General features: G+C 39.7%; 2 protein-coding genes across 2 annotated transcripts; one reads left to right on the top strand and one right to left on the bottom strand.

The window, feature by feature from the left end:
• The first annotated feature begins 421 nt into the window (after nt 1–421).
• Nucleotides 422–9,314, top strand: ggt5b (gamma-glutamyltransferase 5b). The gene is made up of 12 exons (XM_080865046.1): nt 422–911; nt 2,843–2,970; nt 3,064–3,159; nt 3,452–3,641; nt 5,722–5,882; nt 6,034–6,180; nt 6,306–6,436; nt 7,017–7,201; nt 7,292–7,383; nt 7,472–7,581; nt 7,666–7,776; nt 7,981–9,314. Exons 1-12 carry the CDS (start codon nt 739–741, stop codon nt 8,128–8,130), a joined length of 1,674 nt encoding a protein of 557 aa, XP_080721172.1. The 5' UTR covers nt 422–738; the 3' UTR covers nt 8,131–9,314.
• Nucleotides 9,315–13,775: 4,461 nt separating this feature from the next.
• ggt1b (gamma-glutamyltransferase 1b) lies at nt 13,776–21,085 on the bottom strand. The gene is made up of 13 exons (XM_080865032.1): nt 21,042–21,085; nt 20,140–20,314; nt 19,913–20,043; nt 19,698–19,787; nt 19,263–19,455; nt 19,014–19,174; nt 18,438–18,587; nt 17,140–17,276; nt 16,680–16,867; nt 16,458–16,585; nt 16,114–16,226; nt 15,905–16,018; nt 13,776–14,672 (listed from the first exon to the last, which is right to left on the bottom strand). Exons 2-13 carry the CDS (start codon nt 20,304–20,306, stop codon nt 14,526–14,528), a joined length of 1,719 nt encoding a protein of 572 aa, XP_080721158.1. The 5' UTR covers nt 20,307–20,314; nt 21,042–21,085; the 3' UTR covers nt 13,776–14,525.
• Between the last annotated feature and the right edge of the window lie 1,812 nt (nt 21,086–22,897).

Below are 22,897 nucleotides of genomic sequence, written 5' to 3'. Positions count from 1 at the left end.
TGCAGGGTTTTTCTTACTAATCTATTTTTCTTATTAATCTATGTGTCCTATTTCCTGTCTCACAGTCTGTGCGCCCCTCGGTTCACTTTTTCTTGTAGACTCCTCTTGCGTAAAACCATTACAGGTTTTACGCACGGAGTTGTTCTGTGTTGCTGTTTAATTTGTCTTACGTCTTACCATCCAGAGGTCAGTTACGATGGCGCAATTAAAATAACAAGTGGGAGCCTGCTGTGGTCTTAATGCAGATGAGTTCAGCATCTGCGATATCTCTCTTTAAATACCCCAGTGTCACAGCTGGGTCGCTGACACAGAGTTCACATCAGACAGTGTGGTGGATGTCTGACAGCAGGAAACTAGTTTTTCACACACTGAGGGTCAGGGTGGGATGCTTTAGAGAGTGAGAGGGTACAAATTTATTTTTAACGTCGCATCTTTAGATCATTTATCGACATTGACGTCAATGAGTCGAATGGAAATCACCCTGGAAATCACAGCTAAGTCCCTCGTGAGATTTTAACATGATATAAGAAGGACAATTAAGGTTTAGTGGCATGCTGTAGTCATTGTACTACTCATCCGGTCCTATCTTCAGTTTCAGTTTAGCCATTTCTTAAAAGAGGCTGGTGGAGGCAGGGAGGGAGGTAATCCACGTCTGGATCATTGGGCAGACCTCGCGCACACTTAGTGGCAGCAAGAACAAGTTCCTTCGGCGCAAGGTTTTCCCCTCAGAAAGTCAAAATGGCCAAATATAAGCCCTGGGTGCTGTGGTGCTTTATTTTGATCGGTTTTATTTGCATCGTTACGCTCTTGTGCCTGTGCTTCACCTCGTTTCTGGGCGTAAGATGTTCCAGCGGCAGCTTCAAGCAAGCGGCGGTGGCCGCAGACTCTCAGATTTGCTCGGAGATTGGCAGGTACGTTTTTGTCTATTAAAGTCCTCTCTATAGTGGAAAGCTAAAGCTGGAAGAAAAAGAAAGTATTGAATTCGACTGGATTTTGTCTTTTATACTAATTCTTTTTAGAAATAGTAAGGAGGTTTTTAATTATGATTTTAGTGTGTGTGTGTGTGTGTGTGTGTGTGTGTGTGTGTGTGTGTGTGTGTGTGTGTGTGTGTGTGTGTGTGTGTGTGTGTGTGTGTGTGTGTTTATAGATCTTAGATACAGTATTTTCATTTTAAGCATGCTTTCGTTCATGTTATATTCAGTAAGACTGTGCATGCTTCCTTCTGAACCCAGCTGGCACTCCATGAGGAGCCAGTGTGCACCTTGTCCCACTCAGCAATCTGTCAGCCAACAGTAAAGAAAATAAATAAATAAATAAATAAAAATTTTAAAAAATAGACTGTACAACTTGGAGGAGATGGTTAAACAGAAGAAAAACACCTCTATCGCCAAACCAAAACTACTCACTAGTAGCAGCAAAACAACTCCAGCCTCACAGTCAGAAGCTCAAACAATGCATACCACTGCAACTTTCTACCCTCAGGGTGCTTCACAAATTAACTGACCTGTAGCGCTTACCCAGTGCTGCATGGCAATAATTCACAATACTGTTTGACAGAACTATTAGACTGGACCTTCCAACTCTAAAGAAAAAAGCTGAACTGAGCAATGTGATAAGCTGTTTAAGAGATTTAATAGGCAGTGAAGAACAGAGATAAGACCTGCAGATCAGTAAGCATGCAGCACACTGTACCTCAGTACTTGTGCTTGTAACTGTAAAAGAAAAACTCAGTAACTGATATTAGCTTTTCTGACTGGGCAGTGAAGGTCTGAGCTGTTTCTCTAATGCACTCTGTGGTTGAGTTATTTGTTCTGCAGTGAGCAAGCCATTAATCAATCAACACAGTAACTGCAAATAAAGCTCAGCAGATTATTTTATTGTCCCCCCCATCCCACCCGACTAGATGTGAGCATACCCTTTCCTGCTTCCTGCAGATAGATATATCTCTGTCTGTTCTCTGCCAAAGTTTAAAGAGGGTTCATTTCCCACTTCAAAGCCAACACACTAAATTTGTTCAGGCAGGTAAAACCACCGGGCACTGTGCCAACAGGACACAACTTCAAGTAATCAAAGAAACCTGAAACACATCAGCTTTTTGTTGTTTAATCATACTGACCTTGTTCTTCTACAGTAGATGGGCAGCAAATAGAGCTCTTTATATGTCTGTGTGTGCACCAACACTCACTGCGGACAGATGAGCTATCAAGTTTCAGTTTGAGTTTTCAAACCTCCAAAATTCTTTCAGCTCCCCCACCCCGTGAACATCCCCAATTTTTCCCAACTCATGTTTCATTGTAAAGCTCCTTTGGTTGCCTGCTCTGTGTTACTTATGCTCACAGATTTGTAAGATAATCACTCATTCGGTCAGACCTTATTCACTGACCATCAGAAGCAAAACATTCCCAACAGTGCTTCCTCTTGTAGCTCAGTGACTACACTTGATCCCACGCCAGGCTACTGGTGAAAGGGCCCATTCAGGGCTATTCAAATACGGTCCAGTCAGGATTAAGTTGTTTATGTCACAGCTAACTTAGATAATCCGAGTGAGAAATGTGAGTTACATTTCTTTTTTTAGAGCCAGGTTACCTTATGAGTCAAATAAAAAAAAGAAGAGAAAGAAAAGAAAGAACACCACTATGGTCAGCGACTTCCTGGTATGTCACCTGAGTTCAACCTCAAACAGCAGGATGTGGTTCGAACATGCCCACTGGCAGCCGTCACCGTACTGTGGCATCTTCAAGTACTCAAACACCAGGTTCAATAATTAAAGCCACGTGTAAGTCGGAGCGTGTGCAATGAGTGTTTACACATTTCCCATAAATAAAATTAAACCCTCTTCCAGGAATATGCTTCAGCAGGGTGGATCAGCAGTAGATGGCGCCATTGCAGCTCTTCTGTGCACATCTGTGGTCAATCCTCAGAGCATGGGGATTGGAGGGGGCTCTATAATAACTATAAGAGATAAGAAAGGTAAGTCCTCTACTGATACGTGTTTCGTAAATTGTATTTCTCCACAGCAGTGATTGATTAGACCAACCAATTGGATTTCTCATCTATTTTAAGGCAACATTAAAGTCTACAACTTCAGAGAAACTGTCCCACAGTCATTCAGACAGAACCTGTTAAAGGAGTGTCCCACTTTCTTCAGTTTTTCCACAGGTAGGTAGATTTACAGCACTTATCAATATCCAGTTACAGATTTTGTCCTTGTGGTTTCTCACTTTACAGAAATTCATTTATTTAATTTTAAAAGATGCCGTTTTTATCCACTTATGTACTTAGTATCACTATGTATTGTTTATACAGTGATTGTAGCTTAAGTTGTTAGTGCTCTAGTTGTGCTGGTAAGGTTAGATCTTCCTTATCAATTAACATTTTGTCATATTTTGCAAACAGTTTTCCACCATTAGTCTAATTTACCTGCACTACTTTTCTCATTTTTACATTGAAGGCAGCCAGTGGGTCGGCGTTCCCGGAGAGCTGCGAGGCTATGAGGCAATTCACGAACAGTACGGGAAGCTGCCCTGGGCCAGGCTTTTTGAACCAACAATTAAACTGGCTAGGGAGGGCATCCCTCTGTCACCCTATCTGGGAAAAATCGTGTCCTTTGTGAAAAGAAACATACAAACATCGTCTCTCTGGTACAGCTTTTCAATTACTCCTCTGTGACTTAAGATATTTTTTTTTATTAATAATGCTTGCAAAGAAAAAATTGTGTTTTAAATCACATGTTTGATGGCACCAATGAACTAAAAGCATTTGTAATCCTAGCTGGAGCCTATTTCATGCAGCTGTCACTGCAGAAATCCTGGAGCGAAGGCCTCTCCTGTAAATCCCTGGTTATACTAATTTTGTGATAGTTTTATGTAACATCTCAAAGAGAATTTAACTTTACACATTGCGTAATAGTTTAGGCCAGGCACCACGCTCATTGTTCTCAGTGAAGCATTGTTATTTTTAATGACATAAGAGTGCACATTGTTTTTCTTAACGTGACTCAGGACCAGGATTTACCAGCTCAGAGACAAAGGTAGCATTAACCTTCATCCAAAAAATGTTTGTGAGACGCAGCCAGGACTCAGGTATCATGGGGAATACCTGAAAGATTGCATTTCCTTTTTGGATGCCGGGCCAAAAGTGTGTGCACAAACAGAGTTTTTTAATGTTTACGATAGCGAAGGGAATCAGAGGAAAATAAGTGGTGATTAGAAAACCTATTGCACTTGGATCTTTAAAAAGTGCATCACTGTCAGGTGCAAATCTGGATTCCTGTGAGATTGAAGATAAAAAAAAAAATTGTAGTAAACACCAAGTGACCCAATTCTACTGTAAGGTAATCTCAGAAAGCTTTTAAACTAATAGGTAAAATTATGGAGCACTGCTTAGATGATCAGAGGCAAACCTGCTTCGACTCACTGCCCTCGGGGTAGATTTTAGCTGAGTCAGTCATTTAAAAAGGTGTGTTTGCTGAAAGGGAATGATTATCTTTGTGTTTGTCAGTGTCTCAATCTGTAAGAGGGTTGATGGATTGAGTACAATTTTGTGCGTGTGGGTGGTTGAGGCACACACTCGGCTCTAGGGTCAATGACGAGTCTTGTTTATCCAGAGTTTCTTTTGATTTGGGTCTCAGTGATATATGCTGCCTCAGCAGTGCTTTCAGGGCATTCACGTCAGCGCCATTTGATCAGCATGTTGCATTCCTAATGCATTCAAGATCTAATGTGGTAACAAATATGGTGATTAGCCATTTTTCTGGAGCTCTCTTTTCAGAGTTAGAAATGCCTCGTCTAATCAGCTTTTAAACTGAAAATGTTTTTCTAATCAAGACCAGTGAAAAGGACATTTTGGGTGCAAGAATGAAAATGGCTGCTTCTAATGCCAAAGTGCAATCAGTTCTTCCAAACAGAGCCACCGACTTTATGATCCAGTTTTGTTTTTGTTTTCTTTTAATTATCAGCTTTGTGCTGTGTCCTTCAGTTTACTTCCTGTTTAAAGTTAAAGTGTGGTTTCTGTAATTTTGTTTCAATCCCATATTCCGTGTTATGTATTTAGTGAGTTTTTGTCTGGTCTTGTCTGAATCTCCCTCAACTTCCTGGCTCCTCTGTTGTGCTTGGATTGTTGTTTTTTTTATTTAGTTTAATATTCTGAATTTTCTGAGACCTAAGAGCACAAGAAAAATAACTAAAAGGGACTTGATAAACTGTCAGCTATCAGTTCCACTGAAGAATATTTCCCTGAACTGTGACTGCGCTGTGTTAATTTCCTATTCAATCAATGCAGCGTGCCACTAATCAACCTGGCTTCAGTTTATACTGCAGTGAGTCTAACAAACCGTCTTCTCTGTCTGCCCAAAAATTAGATGGTCTCCATTTTTGTCACAAGTTTAAACAAGCACTTCATCTCAGTGGACTAAGAAGTAATTTTTTTAAAATTTCCATCTTTATATCTGAACATTTATAATCCTGGTAGGATTAGGTAATAAATAAGAAGTAGAAAAAGAGTTACTTAGTCCTAAAGCAAAGATTTCTAATAGCTGCAGATCCCACACAGGGCGATCTCGATCCATTCTTCTTTGCAGAAGTGGTTTAGCTGTGCAATGTTGTTAGGATGCACGGGGTGTAGTGCTTTGACCCTTCATCAGTTTTTGGTTTTGACAGCTCTCTGTCTCTTTTTCTCTGCTCTCCTTTTTGCTTAGTTTGTGTTTTCTTTTCTTTTTTACAGTGAAATTTTTTGCCACAAGAACAAAACTGTTCTGAGCACAGGCGAAATCGTAAAGTTTTCCAAACTTGCAGAAACCATGGAAACCATTGCAGAGAAAGGAGCAGAGGATTTCTACACTGGCAAGATAGGGCATGACTTAATCCAAGACATAACAGCTGCAGGTTGGTGCAATGTCAGCATTAGCAGCCTGAGGGTTTGTGTTTGAAAAGGAATTAAATGGAATGGAAAAATGACTTTTACTCAGTGTTATGAAAAAAATTTAATCTAATTTAGGGCAAAGTTTGTTATATACGTTCTGTGTGTCTGTCTCAGGTGGGACCTTGACTATAGAGGATTTGAGGTCATTCCAGGTGCAGGTCCAAGATGCTTGGACTGTTCCTTTGGGAGATGCTAAACTCTACATCCCTCCACCCCCTGCTGGAGGCGCCCTGCTTGCCTTCATTCTCAAACTCATGGAAGGTGTCGTGTTTTGTGTGATTTTCTTTTTCCGCTGTAACAGCTGGATGAAATTTCAATTTAAAGAAACAGTTAAACAGTTCTTAGCTCACAAAAGCTTAAAAACATTATCACTGTCTTTTCTGCAGGGTTCTCGCTGACGCCAAACTCTCTGGTTGGTGACAAGAAGATTGAGATGTACCATCATTTTATAGAGGCAGTTAAATTTGCTAATGGACAGAAGAAGAGCATTTGTGATCCAAAGTTTAATAACGGCAAGGTTGGGATCTGAAATATCTTTTTTCTTATTGGAACTGGGGACATTTTTAATACAAGGGCAAGAAATTGAATTCTAAAGTCTAGGTATATATTATGTATTGTTTCATGTATTTTATATTTTATTATATTATTTATATTCACTGCTCAAAAAACTCAAGATGAATATCTATAATATGTTAAGAATGAAGGGACTTTGCATTGATTGATGGAAATGAAAACAATCCATCTACAGAAGGTACAGATGAACTGAGGAGCCCAGCAGCTGGTCTCCTCAGTTCCAGATGTTTGCAGACTGTTGATAAAAGAAGAAGTGGTAAACACGGCCCTCTCTCAACGTTTTTGAGACGTGTTGCTGACATCAATTTCTAAATTACCTCTTTCTTTTTTTAATAATAGTAGATTTTCTCACTTTAAACATTTGACATGTGTTCTGCTGTGAACAAAATGTGGGTTTATGACACTTTCAATGTGTCTTTCGAAACATTTTATAAAGCATCCCAACTTTTAGGATGGGGTTTCTACATCTCAAACCAGTAATATCTGGGATATCTTGGAAATGTTTAATGATGCTCTCCTTTTAGTGTGCAGAGCACTTGATTGATCCCACCTTCATTGATCGCATCAGGAAGATGATTTCTTCAAACATGACCCATGACAACTCTTACTACAACGTCGCACCTTCTTCAGATCACATTGGGACGACACACGTGTCTGTCCTGGATGAAGATGGCCTGGCCGTCTCTGCCACAAGCACCATAAACCAAGTGTGAGCAGGAAGAGTTGTGTTATAGGAAACATACTAATGTTGGGTGTATCCATCATCCCCTCAGCTGACTGAGTACCCTTTGTTCTGTAGATTTGGAGGAATGATTTACTCTCCACGTACAGGCATCATCCTCAACAATGAGCTGGCTGACTTTTGCGGGAGAGCAGACACACTGAGGGCAGGTGAAGTTATATACGACAACTAAATTACAGACGTTTCACGATCTCATCACCGAGTCTGATTTCCATCTGATGTTTTATTTTTACGTAGGCGAACGACCTCCATCCTCAATGAGTCCAGTGATACTGGAGTCAAAGTCTGGAGGTCTTCTTATAATTGGTGGATCGGGAGGAAGCCTGATTACGCCGGCAATGGCCTTGGTAATTCAATAATTAAAAACTCTATTTGTTTCCTTGTTTGTATACTTCTTTGTTTGTTTACTCACAGTTCTTTTATCCTTGCAGTCTATAATAAATCACCAGTGGCTGGGGATGAGCTTGAAAGATGCCATTACTGAGCGCATAATCTTCATCGACTCAAAGAACGACGTAAATTTTGAACCTGGTTTTGATGAGGTGAAGTACTTCCCTTTATCCTTGCTATCCATTAATGATATTCAAATTCACTAGACTGTCTATCAGAAAAAAATCATCTGTAATAATGGATTCTGAAGAAGATTAGCGGTCCATAATCCTACAAAGGCAGATTTAATTTTTCTGTAATCTCTTAAGGATAAGTAGTATTAATGTTTTGTCTGTGTGTGTGTTGTGTACCCTCAGTCTGTGTCAAAAGGCTTAAAGGAACAGCTTAAACACAAAACCGGGAACTGGCAATACTTTCTCAATGTGGTCAATGCTGTGGAAAAGGAGAACAACTGCATTGCTGCTGTGTCTGACAGCAGGAAGATGGGAATGTCAGCTGGATACTGACCACAAGGATGCGTGACCTTTCCACTTATCTCTGCCCTTTAGACTAACTGACCCTTCAGCATTAAAAGTAACCATATGTGCGGAAACACTGACAAATAAAAGGTGAACAAAAGGTGCTGTGGCTCCATCCAACTGGACCAATCAGGAAACTACTCACCTTAGAGGATAACTCCAATTTATAATTGCTTCAAATCCAATCACTCCAGGCTATAGAAACCCAATTTATGTTGAGGTGAAATCTGCACTAAATATATAAATATAAGGGTGTTTAAATTTCTATTCATCAACTACATCTATGTAGATATTAGGAAATAGGCACACACAGGTGGAGTTTGTTTCCAGTCGAGCACCATTGAGCTATTGCAGGAAAGTGCCCTGAGATGATGTAATATATGTGACACACCGTTTCCAGTGAACTTTGCTTTCATCCATGTGTCAACCTTTCTACCTTCAGCGGGCGTTGACAAGTTTCTGTATGTTTCTTTTTTTATGCAGTCATTGAGAATTCCCATAAAAACAATGAGATAATGACAATGTTCAGCTAGGAAAGCGGTCTCTGAAGTGTTGTGAATGTTTGAAATGCTCCGTCTTAAGTACATACGCACTTGTTCGTTTTTATGGCACTAGCCTTGATGACAGTAGTCAAAGAGGACGATGACTTTTATTGGTTTGTCAAAAACCAATGTTACAAAATTCAGCCGGCCACACTGACTGTTTGAAAACTGCTTTTGGTCGACCGCGCGGGCCGCCTGCCTCGTCACAGCTACTTTTAGTTTTGCCTACGTGTGCTCAGCAAGAGTAGGGAGCTAAACTGAAATGTTAATATCTGACCAACGGATACACAAATGATCACTCCAGCCACAAAGGTGCTCGTATTTGATTTCATGCACTGTTGGAGAAATGTGCACTGAGTGTGTCTGCTAAATCAGTTATTGAAACATGTAATTCTTTGTAAGAAATATTAACTCAAGATGAGCCATATAACCTTTTTAAAGTGACATCCTGGCAGCTTCCTCAACAAGGAACTTTTACTGTGACCTTAAATGTGTTACTCTATGTGAAATAACCTAATCCAAAAAAAAGCCTCCCCCAAAAATGTACTTTATATATTTTAACACACCTTGAATATTTTGGTTTTTTATGTTTTATGAACATATTTTGTATTGTTTGTAATAAAAATCCTTCTAAACCACAAACTCTTTCTTTAAACACATATTCCTGGTTGTTAGTACAGTATGATGGGAATAATTCTATTTGGTGCTTTCCCCTTTTGCCTTGTGCGTTTATACAGAGCAGCAGTGGAACAAAGAAAGCAGTAATGAGATACATTTCAGCAGAGAAACTTATGAATTAGTAATGATTTCTTAAGTGGATTCTGCTCCGTTCTCCTTTGAGGCTCTAGATGAGAGTTATGAGAACATGCAAATTTTACTCCGTGTGAAGCACCACTGTCTTTTGTTGTATGACAAATGAGTTAATCTGGATAAGTTGCAACTTCACGACTTTAGTGCCACGATCTTGCCCTCTTTGTATAAATAACAACCACTTAAAGTGAGCCATCACTTTAAAGGGTGCAGAAATAGTCTTTCTCTCTCAGAGCGGAGCGGTTAAATAATCCTGTGATGATTCAGCACACTTTCGCTCACAAAGTCCTTTGATGAGGCAAATTATCTTAACAGTAGTTTGATGCTTTTATTATGTCAGTTTCTGTGTCATTATATGCATTTGTCACAATGCCATTCGAGGCAATGAGTCAAATTAAAACTACACGTAGACTCTGATATACACAGAGAATTGGGATTTTTTTCTTTCCTAGCCTAGAGGGTTAGTCAATTGGTCTGAGTTGCATAACTTTGAATTTAATCATATGTGGAAGTGAGACTTTGCTTAATTGGGCCCTGAAGGAAAATTTTTAGATTTTTTATTTATTTTTAATTTTTTGCAGCTTCTTCTCAGAGCAGCTGTAAGCACAGGAGGTAGCAGCTCAGGATAATAAAAATAAAATAATTGTGAATTCAAATAAAATTGTGGTATGTTAAATGTAATATTGGCACACATGGTGGGATTGCACTTTCCCCCCAATTACTGTAACTCTACACCTGCTCCTGCCACTACTGGCAAAACCGCCAATGGATGGTAATGGTTCACAGGTGAGAGAGTGCCCAAACACCAGATAACAGAGAGCAATAAAAGTCAAAAATACACATCTCAAATCTCAGGCGAGAGGTCATTACATCATAACATTATATAACAATCAAGACCAACTGTTCAGGTAAAACATAAAATGTACGTGGAATATCTGGAGTGGAAAAAACGAAACAAAAAACCGTAGCACTGTCTTACTTGCCACAGTACAGTCATCTACACATTTTTTATAGTTCTTCTATTTTTGTTCTTTTCTTCTTTTCTTTTAAAATATGTAAAAACAAAAAAAAACATAAATTAGGTCAGGTTCAGTAAGAGCCTGTATGTGTAGGAAGATATCTTTGTGAAAAATGATCTTCTCTCTGAGGCTTACATCAAAGAATTCGAGCATCAACATGGATTTTGCAATGCGAATGAGTCTCACTTTAATAACTACGCGCACACAGACATTAAATCATACCTCTCGGCAGGTAGTTCTCCCCCTATTTCCCCCTGCAGGAGACATTTGGCTTTATTTATGTAAAATAAAACCACTGGCTTTTATCCAGCCTTGAGCAACGTTGTGAAAAATAGCACTGCGTCCGAGGTTTGTTCCAGGAGCGGGAATATTTCAGCGGCCAAACATTTTTTCTGATGTAACTGTAACTGTCAGAATGGGGATATTAGCCTGCTTTGTGTGCCCATTGTAGTTTAATGAAAGTTAAAGACCTCACCTCCGCTGTACTGAAGCTGTAAGCTAGTGGTAGTCAATATGTTTGCATGCAGAGAAACAAGTACAAGCAAGTTACAGTTACAGGCAAGGACTTCAAACGGCCTCTTGAGGCTGGCTCCAAAAGCAGTTTTCACTTATACAAGTTGGCAAGTTTTGGTCCCTTTGTGAGAAGAGAGGATAGAGATGAATTTGTCTTTTAAATGTTTGAAGCTATGTGTTACCTTACAGGAGTATAGGCCCTTTGAACTTGTTCAGTGTCCTCATAAGTCATCCTAAAGACATCAGTATACCTGCCACGTTGGTCACGTTGTGTGCTGCCGCTAACGTCATGGCACACTCGCATCCATGTATGCTCACCAATACACTACAGGTAGCACTTGCAGTATTCTCCTGAAGGATAGGTGCCGCAACTCAGACAGTACCTCAGAATGTCCTTGGGCAAGATGCTAGCCCCAAGTTCCTCTCCGATGGATCCATCAGCATATGAGTGTGTTTGAATGTTAGGTAGAAAGCACTTATGTAGATAAAGCATAGAAAGAAGTGCTTGTATGAGTCGGCAAGTCATGTAAAGTGGTCAGTTGGAGTACAAAGGTGTCATTTGCCATTACTAATCATTTACCCTGTCGACACAGAGGCGCAGCAGCTCTACTCTGAGCCCCTTTCAAATGTCTAAACTCTTCAGCCTATCACTAAGAAAGATGTCAGCCACACTTCAGAGAAAGCTCATTTACACCACTTCTATCTGCAGTCTCGTTCTTTCAGTCACTGTCCAGAGCTCATGACTATAAGGTAGGGACGTAAATCGACATGCTCCTCTCTCTTTTTACCACGATGGACCAGTACAGTGCGTGCATCACTGCAGATGCCGCCCCAGTCCGTCTGTCAATCACTTGCTCCCCTCTCCCCTCACTTGTGGCAGCATCTCATCACTGACCCAGATTGAGCACTCCACCCTTCCCTGGCTGAGGACCATGGCATCAGACTTGGAGGTGCTAATTCTTGTTCCCGCCGCATCACTCTTGGCTGCAAACTGCTCCAGTGCGTGTGAACTGCTGAACTACATCATCTGCAATAAGCAGAGATGAAATTCTGGGAAGAAGAAAAAAGCAAAGATTTCCACTGCCAGTGTCACAGCTGGGGTCATGTTTACTGTAACTGTCTGTAAGTAGATCATGACAAAAGTGATTTATTCCTCTGGGGGTGAAAAGTGAAAAAGAGAAAAACAGAGGAAGGAAAAAAGTAGCAGAAAAGGATGTTTCCATGAGTAATTACAGTCTGGTATCATAAACACTCACTGACCGTGATGTTAGTTAAATAGAGGCATGAAAGTGGCCTTCATTTCACTCAGTGCATGACGAGGTTAGTTTACATTGTGTGGAAACCACAGAAATCATGGCTGGAAACTTTATCTTTAGCTCACTAGTCTGTTCACAGCCTTACAAACAGATCTGGTCATCACGTCTGATGTTGCTGAATAACATTCATCGTTATATGAATGGTACTCGCACCATCGAGGCACCTCAATATTTGATGCAAGGAAATGAGCACTAATTTGGGAGTGGTTTTGTGTTTCACAATGGCTGCAATTGGGTTGGGTTCATTGATGACAGGTGTATTTGATTGCACTCACATGCAGAAAATTGTCTTGCTGAGCCTGGAGTGGTTGCTGGACTACTCTGTACAGGATGGGAGAACAACAGCTGATCCCTGTTGAGGTTATCAGCCTGTGGGGTGTAGCTGATTTGTGGCATAGCTATCCCTGGCCTTGGACTATATTGTTTATCCCTTTTGAAAGTGGGAGATTCAACTTTAATATGATAAATATTGTAGCTGCCGGGATTGTTTCCCATTAATCTCATTGATTTGACTAATGAATTATGTTTTAGATTTAGTCTGAGATGGTCAGAGTTAGACTCTTGCTACACAAGTTAAACTGTAAATATGACTTGTTACTGATTAGGCTGAAACGTTGCCATGGCTGTCTGAACTAAGGAAGTGCTAGTCACATATTAATGGGCTATCCTGTATTGACAGGTTGTCTCATTTTGTTTGTGGCTTGCATTGCCTCATTTTGAACGCATCACATTAAGTTTTCCTACATACGTTTGTATTAAACTTGGTTGTTTTTTGCCCTTGTTTTTTATGTAATAAAAAATATTTAGGCTTATGTTAAATTGTAATTGTTTTGCCCTTTTGTACAAAGTCAATAAAAATTGTTAACTTTATTTGTGTAACTTTTGTCTGCTGGTTTATTTTACTGCTTTCCTGCACGGTAGTACACCATGGTAATGGTTGTCTTAGATGCACAATTAACAATTAAATGAGGAGAATGGTTAATAATTAATGGTGCCATGTGGGGGGTAGGTGATGTGTTCAGGCACCTAATAAAATTCTGCTTAGGGCCCCATAACACCTTGACCTGGCCCTGCACTTGATTTATGACCTCAGAAAACACTTGATGGTGTCAGTCGCTAGATTCACAACCTAAATTCAATACAGGATTATGTTCATTTGGTAAATTATGGTCCCAGCTCTAGTCTGATAAACTATATAACAGGGTAAGCTACTGGGCTGAATGTTGTGCAACGAGTTGTTGAGTGACAAGAGTGCACAGTCTTTGTCAGTTCCATCCTTCACTTATTAGATCTGGTGTCAAAACACCAAGATGGAGTCATGGTTTAACGTTGTAAACATAGTTAATGATCCAAGTAGTGATATAAAAAAAATTAAAAGAGAGAACAAGATGGAAATAGCCAAACTACACAGCTCTGCGCTTCAAAAGTTGCAATTTATTTATTTTTCAATAAATATATGGTAGGTCCAGAGAACAAGTCCCAGCTTTGTTTTGAAACATTGGTTCTATTACATGTGATCCAGTCACTCATAGCAAATCTATTTATTTCTATATATCTAATCTAACACTGTTATGTATTTAACTTATTATGTAACTTTAGCTGAATGAAAGGTGAAGATGGACGGCAACAGCTGTAATGTTTTTATGAGGTCATTAAAAGCCGATGAACTTGGGATTCCTGGATGTTGTTATGTGCAGTGTTTGAAAATGTTTGATCCCGAGGTGTTGCAGTTTCTTATGACAGTAGCAGATCTCAGTTTTGTGGATGCCATGTGTCAAAACAATCGCAGGAAACTGCTTTACACATCTACTAATCTGTGCTTCACAAATAGATTGAATCATAGGCGCTCAGTGTCTGAACAGTTTTGTTTGTTTTTACTGTTATACCAAAAGATATATTTTTTAAAAGATTTTATTCACTAGATTGATGTGATCATTAGAATGATGTGAAGTTAAGAAGGTTCAGCCAAGGCACTCAGTGTTAAAGTATAGCTTGTAATGGTTAAAGGCTTGTTCAGCTGGTACTAGTTGTTTTGTACAATCAGTACAAAACAACTGGTGCCCAAGACAAACGCCCATGTTGGCTGAATCTTTATCAACTTTCTAATCTTTGAGGTTGTCCCACTGGTGTCAAGGTTCACAAAACTACAGTATCTCTCCATAATCATAGGTGTGTTTATAACTTCAGTATCCTGCTGCATACCCCCCCTTGCGTGGATCGGACTGAGCATACACCTTGTCATCATGACACAGTACTGCCTGCACCACGGCTCCCGTCGATGTGAGGAGTTCTGTCTCATGGTTCTTCCTTGCCAAACCATCCAGGACATCCTGGAAACCAAAGCATGAGTGAAGACAGACTCTAAGCACAAAAACATGACTGACTAGGCGTGCCATGTAAACATGTGGGGAGGGGTTGTCTGTTCAGTGTTTGTCCATTAACACTGCTGTTTTTGCATGAGAGTAGAGAGGATTATTTTAATACTTTTTGCATTGCACAGTACTTGTAAACTGTACTTGTAAAGAGCACTTTTAATAAGAGAACTGGAGTGCTGGTCAGCAATCACCCCACATGTAATGGTGCAACCAAGTTAACTATGTAAGAATAAGAATATAAAACATGAACGATCTTTGGACCAGGAAGTCAGTGTCTGCTGTTAGAAAAAAACAGATGCAGAATTTAAAGGGGGTGGAAGTTTGAAATGAACCAAGCATAAAACTCTATTACTGAAACATTTTTTTCTTTTCAGGTATGGAAATTCATAATTGTAAACTGGTGCCAATAAAAAAAAAGTGTGCTACATTTTTTTTTATTTTTTTTTTTGCTTTTTAGTCAAACTGAATTAGAAAATTCAGAACAGCAATACTTATATTTTTGCATTAAAATATCGTTATGATTGGTGGATTAACTGTAACAGAAACAGAGAAATTTTGTAATTACCAATACTGCTAATTCAGAGTAGCTGTGGTAGTAAATTTACACCAGAAAAACATAAATTTGTCAAGCATTGTATTTGTGATGTACAAATATATCACCTAAAACTGTTCTTGTTTTCAGTTTTCTCTTTCTCTCTCCCTTCTTCTCCTCTCTGTGTAACCTGATTACAGAAGTATGGCTCTAGAATCATGAAATCATCTGTAATTGTTTCTGCTTGCAGTCCAGTTTTCAGCTCCACCACATCCCCAGATTATAAACTCAGTAAATATCAGCTTTGTTCCAGCCTTTTATAATTGTTCTAGTCTGCTCCAGCCTAGCCTCTAAACTTCTCACCATGAATTAACACACATGTTATGAACACTCAGAGAGTCCTGGTCTGGTGTCTTGTTCAATTTTGTGAACAGAGGTGAAATGCCACAAATTAGACCATTAGCATAACCCTAGTACAACCATTTCCTCCCTTATTGTTACGCTGTTTTTACCCATGAAGCTAAAGATGAAACAGTGTTCCCAGTTCTTGTCATGACTTTGGTTTATACAGTGTTTCTTAGGGTTGTGAATAAAACATAGTTTCCCTGCACACCACACCACCGCCCAGTTGTTGTTTACTGCTTGTGACACTCACTTTGTCAAAGCCAGGCTCCGCTACAGTGATGTTAGGACTCAGCTGGTTGTGGACCCTTGGATCTAACACAGCTTCTTTCAGATCATAGTTGAAGAACAGGGTGTTTAGAATCACCTAATAAGTATTAAATAGAAACCAAGTTATTAATTAGTTTCTACATTTAACGAGTAGAAATGAGTGTTTTACATAGGTATCGGTACGCATTTTACCTGAGCAACAGAGGTGGTGATTTTTGTTCCTCCTGAACCTCCGACCACCATCTTCACTTTGTTGCTTTTGTCAAAAAGGATTGTTGGACACATTGAAGACATTGGCCGTTTCCCTTTTTAAAATGATATGTTGATAATAATTACTTTCTGAATGTCTGAGTCAGAGCAGATTCATGTGCATGCACACAAGATATTATTCAGTAACCGTCAATAACCAGGCTGACATCTGCATGACTTTTAATCACTCTGTCATTAAAAAGCTCATCTGTCTTGCAGAGTCGCTGGTTTTAAGGCCCTCTTATGTGTGTTCTCAGTCTGTACGAGCGTGGTGGCCATAACCTTACCTGGCCTGATGAAGTTGTTCGGTGAAGGAGGCACACCGAAGCTGTTTGTGATATCAGGCGAGCTGAAGTCGTCCATCTCATTGTTGAGAATGATCCCTGTTGATGCTGACATAACTTTGGAGCCCAAACTGCAAAAAACAAACCCAATAACCAGTAAGAAATCACATAAGTTGTACACACATGAGTGATTAACTTCATGAAGTGTCAGTTAGGAAGTCGTACTATAGGTTGATAGTGCTGGTGGCAGCCACAGCACTTCCATCTTCAGCTACTACCGAGAGGTGCGAGGTCCCGTAGTTTTCAGGCAGATAAAACTCTGGCTCGTAGTAGTTCATGTGATGTGTGGTTTCATCGGTAATCTTTTCACGGAGGGCATCGGCATACAATTGTGAAGTCATATTCTGGATGAGCTTTGGGGGAGAAATATTATAATTATACACATGCAAAACCTAAAAAGGTTTCCTATTATTCTGTCCTCAGGTTTTAAAGATTCTAGCCTAATCAGAATATGCAGGGTAATTTTGTTTTTCTCTTTTCAAACAGTGTCGAACAATGACTCTCATGGAGGACTAACATCAAATTTGGATTAATTTCAATTGTTTTTTTAAAATTTGTTTGATTTGTTTCATTATAGAAGTGATGTCAAAAACTCCTTTAATAATTGTATAATCTATAACCTTACACCTGTGATGTTGAGAAACTTCCGATCTCCGAGCATGGTTCTCTTTGCGTAAGCGAAACGATAGGCCTCCACCATGCGGTGGTAGGTTAGGATCTTTTTCTCAGTGCTTGCCACGCTATCTGAGGTGAAGTTGTAGCCTGCAGAAAATACAACAATAAGTACCATTTCATTTAAAGCACAGCCTTACCCACAAATGGTTGTTCAGGTAGGAAATGAGACACAAAATGCAGGCTATTCCTGTGCTTTTCATTTAGTCTAAAAGGGAGCTGCAATCAGACCAGAGCTGACAGCCACATGAGGAAACAGGGAGATGGCTGAGAGAGCCAGAGTCTGGGTCTGATGGGTTTCAGCTGACAGCGGCAGGAGTCACAGTAAATCAGCCGGATGGAAGTTTTTGGACAGTGAAATGTGTGTGTGTGTGTGTGTGTGTGTGTGTGTGTGTGTGTGTGTGTGTGTGTGTGTGTGTGTGTGTGTGTGTGTGTGTGTGTGTGTGTGTGTGTGAAGCCTCCACCATTCAACTCTGTCCAATTAGAGATGAAATAGTGAGATTAATGTGGGTGTGTGGGAGGCAGGGCGGAAATAGTGAGGAAAGGAAAGGAAAGGAAAGGAAAGGAAAGGAAAGGAAAGGAAAGGAAAGGAAAGGAAAGGAAAGGAAAGGAAAGGAAAGGAAAGGAAAGGAAAGGAAAGGAAAGGAAAGGAAAGGAAAGATTAATATCTTTAAAGGAAGATTTGGGATCTAATCGTTAGAAGAAGAGACTGTCTCTGACCTAAAAAGTTACTGAAGCAGGGAGACAGTGTCCTCCCAGGCAAATATTTTAGATAGTATAGCATTCCCCAACCAACAAGGTCAAGGTCAACTTTTTTTATATATCACATTGCCAACAGTCCATGCTGCACAAAGTGGAGCATGGAAATAGCATCACAGATGTAAAACAGACAATTATCTTTGGATCTTCACTACTTCAATAAAATTAAAGCTCTTTTAATCCAAATGGGCCCCACACTTTCAACCTGGAGCACTAATTTAATTTTGGCATAGTTATCCCATATCTATATGATAGTTCACTGAAAATCATCCCAAAGGTAGATCTGTGCTTTATCCCATCATTCCAGCTGCTCTTAGGTAGCAATAAGTCAAAGGTGCTTTTTATTGAAGTGAGACTGAAGAGATTTAGTGCACAGTAGATCAGCTTGTTGAGTCTTTTCTGAAAGACTGACTGGTAGTGTGAAGGCAGCTCACATAAAAGCTTATTCTCTCCCACTCGGGATGTTTTTTTGGACAAAGCATCAAGGCTTACCATTCAAGATGTTTAATATCAGCGAGAGCACAGGGCCGCTAGCGGGGGCATTGGGAACAACCATGGTGTACTCCCCCACGTTCACCCTTAGAGGGTTCTCATCCAAGACAGGCGTATAATCCTGCAGATCCTCCATTGTGATGATGCCGCCTAAACAGATTGACAAACACTGTGAACGCACACTTGGACAGAACTGCTGCGTTGCACAAATCCTCTTTATCGTGAAAATTAGATGTGCATAGAGGTGTATGTAGCTATTTAAAGACTAAATATAAAGACTTTTTATGGAAACTGCGTATATGGGGTTTTCTAGGTACAGAAACATGATTTTAATTGCAGAAACTGCTGTTCTCATAAGTCTAACCCTTTGACTGTAAATCTCAAAACTGGGAAGATAGCTGCGACTATCAGCACAGGAGAACTGAACGTTTGCTGCCAGACTCAAATCAGTTCAGTCCTGATGTTAAGTGCTGGTGAATTTCTATATATGTGACTCCAACTCATCTGTTTTCCCGTTCAATTAAAATGTCTGCTTATTAGTGTTAAAAACTATACTTTGTAAAATAAAAATAGTACCTGCTGCCTGGATATCTGCCACAAGCTTCTGAGCCAATTCTCCCTTGTAAAAAGCATCAGGACCCTCTTCGGCTATTTTTCTATAGGTTTCCGCGAGCTTGGTAAATTTAACGGTTTCATTTTCTTTTAGGACGTCGCTTTTCTCCCCGCAAAAAACTTGACTGAAAGAAGAGAAGATGATTTACAATGGATTTAGTCACTGTCTAAATAATGTCACAGTTTTTATAGGGATAGTTCCCTTCTTCTCACCACAAGGTTGGGTCCTGCATGATGGTTTGCTTATTACTAGACAAAGCTGAGGCAAGTGCCTTTCCCAAAGGAAATCCTTTCTCTGCAAGTTCAATGCTTGGCATAAACAAGTCTTTCCAAGGCAGTTTTCCATGTCGCTGGTGTGCCATCTGGTAACCTCGAATCTCCCCTGGCACAGCAATCGCCAACCCTCCTAATAACAATGAGGATCAGGCACAAGGAAGTCTTAAAGATTTTATTTTGGTGCACTGAAGTTCTTTAGAGGTTTTTTAAAATAATTTTTAATCTAAATGATTGTTTAATTATTTATTTCACAAGCAAATCTTTAAGAAATTACACTCTCTGACACTGATCACCCTTTTCTCCATCACAATCACAAAGTCATCAGCTTCCCTCAGTTTGTTGCCATGTCAGATAGTGCTGGTTAAACATTACCTTTCTGGGATAGATCTGTACTGTTCCCAAACATGTTTTCTGTTGCGTTGCGTGGTGCCCTCTCCCTGGCATCAATGGTCTCAACTCTCCCTGTGCAGGTCAGGAAAAGCATTTAGGGGCCCAATGAAGTGGAAGCTTTATGGGTTTGTTGTGTTAGTGGGAAAGTATAAGAACAGAGTATTTGAAGTAAAATGCATTTAAGACGGCAGGTGTACCAGTCTTTGCATTATAGATGGTGAAGAAAAGTCCTCCTCCGATACCCATACTATGAGCATTCATCAGTCCAACACACAAAAAAGCAGCTATAGCAGCATCTACTGCAGAGCCCCCTCTCTTCAGCATGTCCCTGAGGTTTGAAATAAAAAGGAGACAAAGTGGGAAGGGAAGGTGCTGGAAGTTTTACAGTTAAGATCCTCCGAAGTATCTTGTGGACAGATCTTACCTGCCGATCTCTGAACATGGTCCAGCGTCTGCTGCCACAGCTGCCTTAGAGTACCCCCTCTCACTTTTTGTCTCCCTTCTCCCCACACCAAAGTAGACGCCCACAAAAGTAGCAGCTGCTGCCAGCAGCAGTATTGTCAGTGCCACAATTATTGTCTTCTTTTTCATTTTTATACCTCAAACACAACAAATAATTTCTTTAATACCTCAGAAGACTTGGCTTGTATTTTAAAAGTTGCAATGTTGAGCTAAAACAAAGCAGCAGGAACATGCAAAACACTGAGATTATACATCCTCTGACAGACATACAATACATGTTTAAATACTTTGTGCAATGTGAAACCAAACACGACTGCTCGCACCTGTACCAGCTACATAAAGAGGTTGTAGATGAAATTAATTCAGCAGAGAGAAAACTAAAAATATATATCATGTCCAGTGGCTTGGGTAAATAATTTAGAAATTTAGTCATCATTATACAGCTACGCTCATCATGTATTCCCATTTGATCCAGGTCAGCAATGCCAGTTTGAGGAAAAGATTTGTAGATTTGATAAGTCTGAGGCACAAGATTTCCAACGTTGTGTAATATTAACATAACCACAGTAAGAGCCCTAAGAGAATCCATTTCTAATACTTCCCTGAAAAAACGTCTTGGAAATTGTAGCCTGCAAAGCTTCACTACACGAATAAAACCAGAGAATGTGACGGGAAAGCAAATTAATAGCTGCGCAGCACATTTAATATTAGTGCACATCAGTATAAACTGACTAGTTATACAAAGCTGTCGTCTGTTTTCACACCTCACACACAAAATAACTTCAATAAACTGAAAACGGCCCCTTTCTTCAATTTAAATTGAACATTTTGCTTTCACAGATATGAATCAATGACCTCTCTTACTTCAGTTCCTCTCGGGGTCTCAGCAGCAGGCTGCACGCTGTGCCACGGTCTGCAGGAGTTGAACGGTAAAAGGCTCACTCAAGGTCTCGATGTGTGATTGTCACAGAGTAGTTAAACTTTAAACCATCCCACCATAAAACACCATACTTGTGTTTTTGATTGGGGTGAAAGATGCAGGCAGACGAAAGTATAGAAAATGAAAGAAAAAAAAAAACCTTAGACAGCTGCTTTCAAATAATTAGTTTTCTGTATTCAAGCAACTTTCTAATATCCACAGACAACTGCACAACCCTGGAGCTGAGAGTAAGAAATAATCGCCAGATGAAAGGCTCTTTATCTGTGGTAATACTTTATCTGTGAAAAAGATTAACCAGCAGTAGCCTCAGTTTGCTGATGGTTCACTTTAAATAAATGCCAAACGTTTTATAGTTAACACAGGACCTGTTTCCTTCTCTTAAGTAACGCAGCGCCTGCAGGAATGTCATTGAGTTTTTTTTCTTTCTATGACTTCACACAAAACCTAATATTTAGGTTTTTAAATAAAGTGCCTTCTCATCGGAAAAGTGAAGGTTTTCTCGGCTGCGAGGGAGAAGATCTGCCATGAGGCGAGTAAACAAACTCTCTGAACAAACTGCAGGAGAACCATGTGAACGAGTGCAAAGCTGACTGAGGAAGGTCAGTTAAGTAAGTATGTTTCTGTTCTGTGTCCTGTGTACTGTTTGTTTGTATATGTGTGTTTTTGGCTGCTGTTACAACCAAATTTCCCTTTGTGGGACAATTAAAGGATTATTCTATTCTATTCTATTCTATTCTTATTTTTGACTGATTTGAACCTCAAAACTTGAATGAATCCAGGAACATCTTTACTTTAGCAAAGACACTTCTAATAACTGAATTAAAATATGGTGCACCTGGTGTTGAATTATGCTAAACTATGGATTTTACATTCAAATACGTCCTTGTTTAAAAACCAAGGATTTTTTGTTAGAAAATCTACCCACATACATGGGTTTTTGCAGTTTTTATGTGAGCAATAAACTGCATGATTGCCAGATGTAGCTAAAAAGATAGGATTTTTAATTTATGATAAAATGACAAACTCATATATGCAAATTGATATATTTTTTATATATGTATTTATATTTCGGATGTCTATTTAGTATATTTGTGTGGATTTCTTAAATAAGCACTCCCGTTTTTTGTTTTTTAATTGAATTTTCTGGTAATTATTTAATGGTTCGGGCTTCACTGGGTTAAATTCTGTGTAAGCTTTCAGTGTAGCTCATCACAGAAAACACACACAGGTGGAAATGAGTGATGTAGCAGCTCCAACCTATTATAGAATAGAATCAAACAGAATGTGCTTTTTACTGATAAGAGGCTGATTCGTTTAAACTGCTGAATTTGATTAATCTGAATCTTTCCCCAGAGAGCAGGGCAAAGAATCAGTGATGTCCGGGTGGGTGTGATCCATTATTATACACCTGGCTTTCCACTGGAGTCAGGGTGTCGCGCTGACCACCACCTGCCCTCACCAGTGTTATGGTTCAAAAATATTGGAGATGGACACCAGAGGAAAAACCCACAATAACAACACTGGTCCGGTCGGGTTGAGTCAAACGATGATTTAATGATCACACACGTGGGAGATGGACACTGTATGCAGACAGTCTCAGATCTCATCTCAAAAAACACATCACCATAGTTTTATGAAATCAGGGTATTAGAACGCCCCCTCATGCGTAGTGACAGGTGTAATACAATCAATGTTGACAATTTTATTTAACACAAAGAATAACATTGTCTCCTTCCCGAGGGCAGACGCTGACTGCCCCCGTCTCCTGGAACCGTCTGTA

This window comes from Rhamphochromis sp. 'chilingali', assembly GCF_963969265.1.
Source record: "Rhamphochromis sp. 'chilingali' genome assembly, chromosome: 2".
NCBI classification, from domain to species: domain Eukaryota; kingdom Metazoa; phylum Chordata; class Actinopteri; order Cichliformes; family Cichlidae; genus Rhamphochromis; species Rhamphochromis sp. 'chilingali'.
This window is presented reverse-complemented; position numbering and strand designations above follow the sequence as displayed.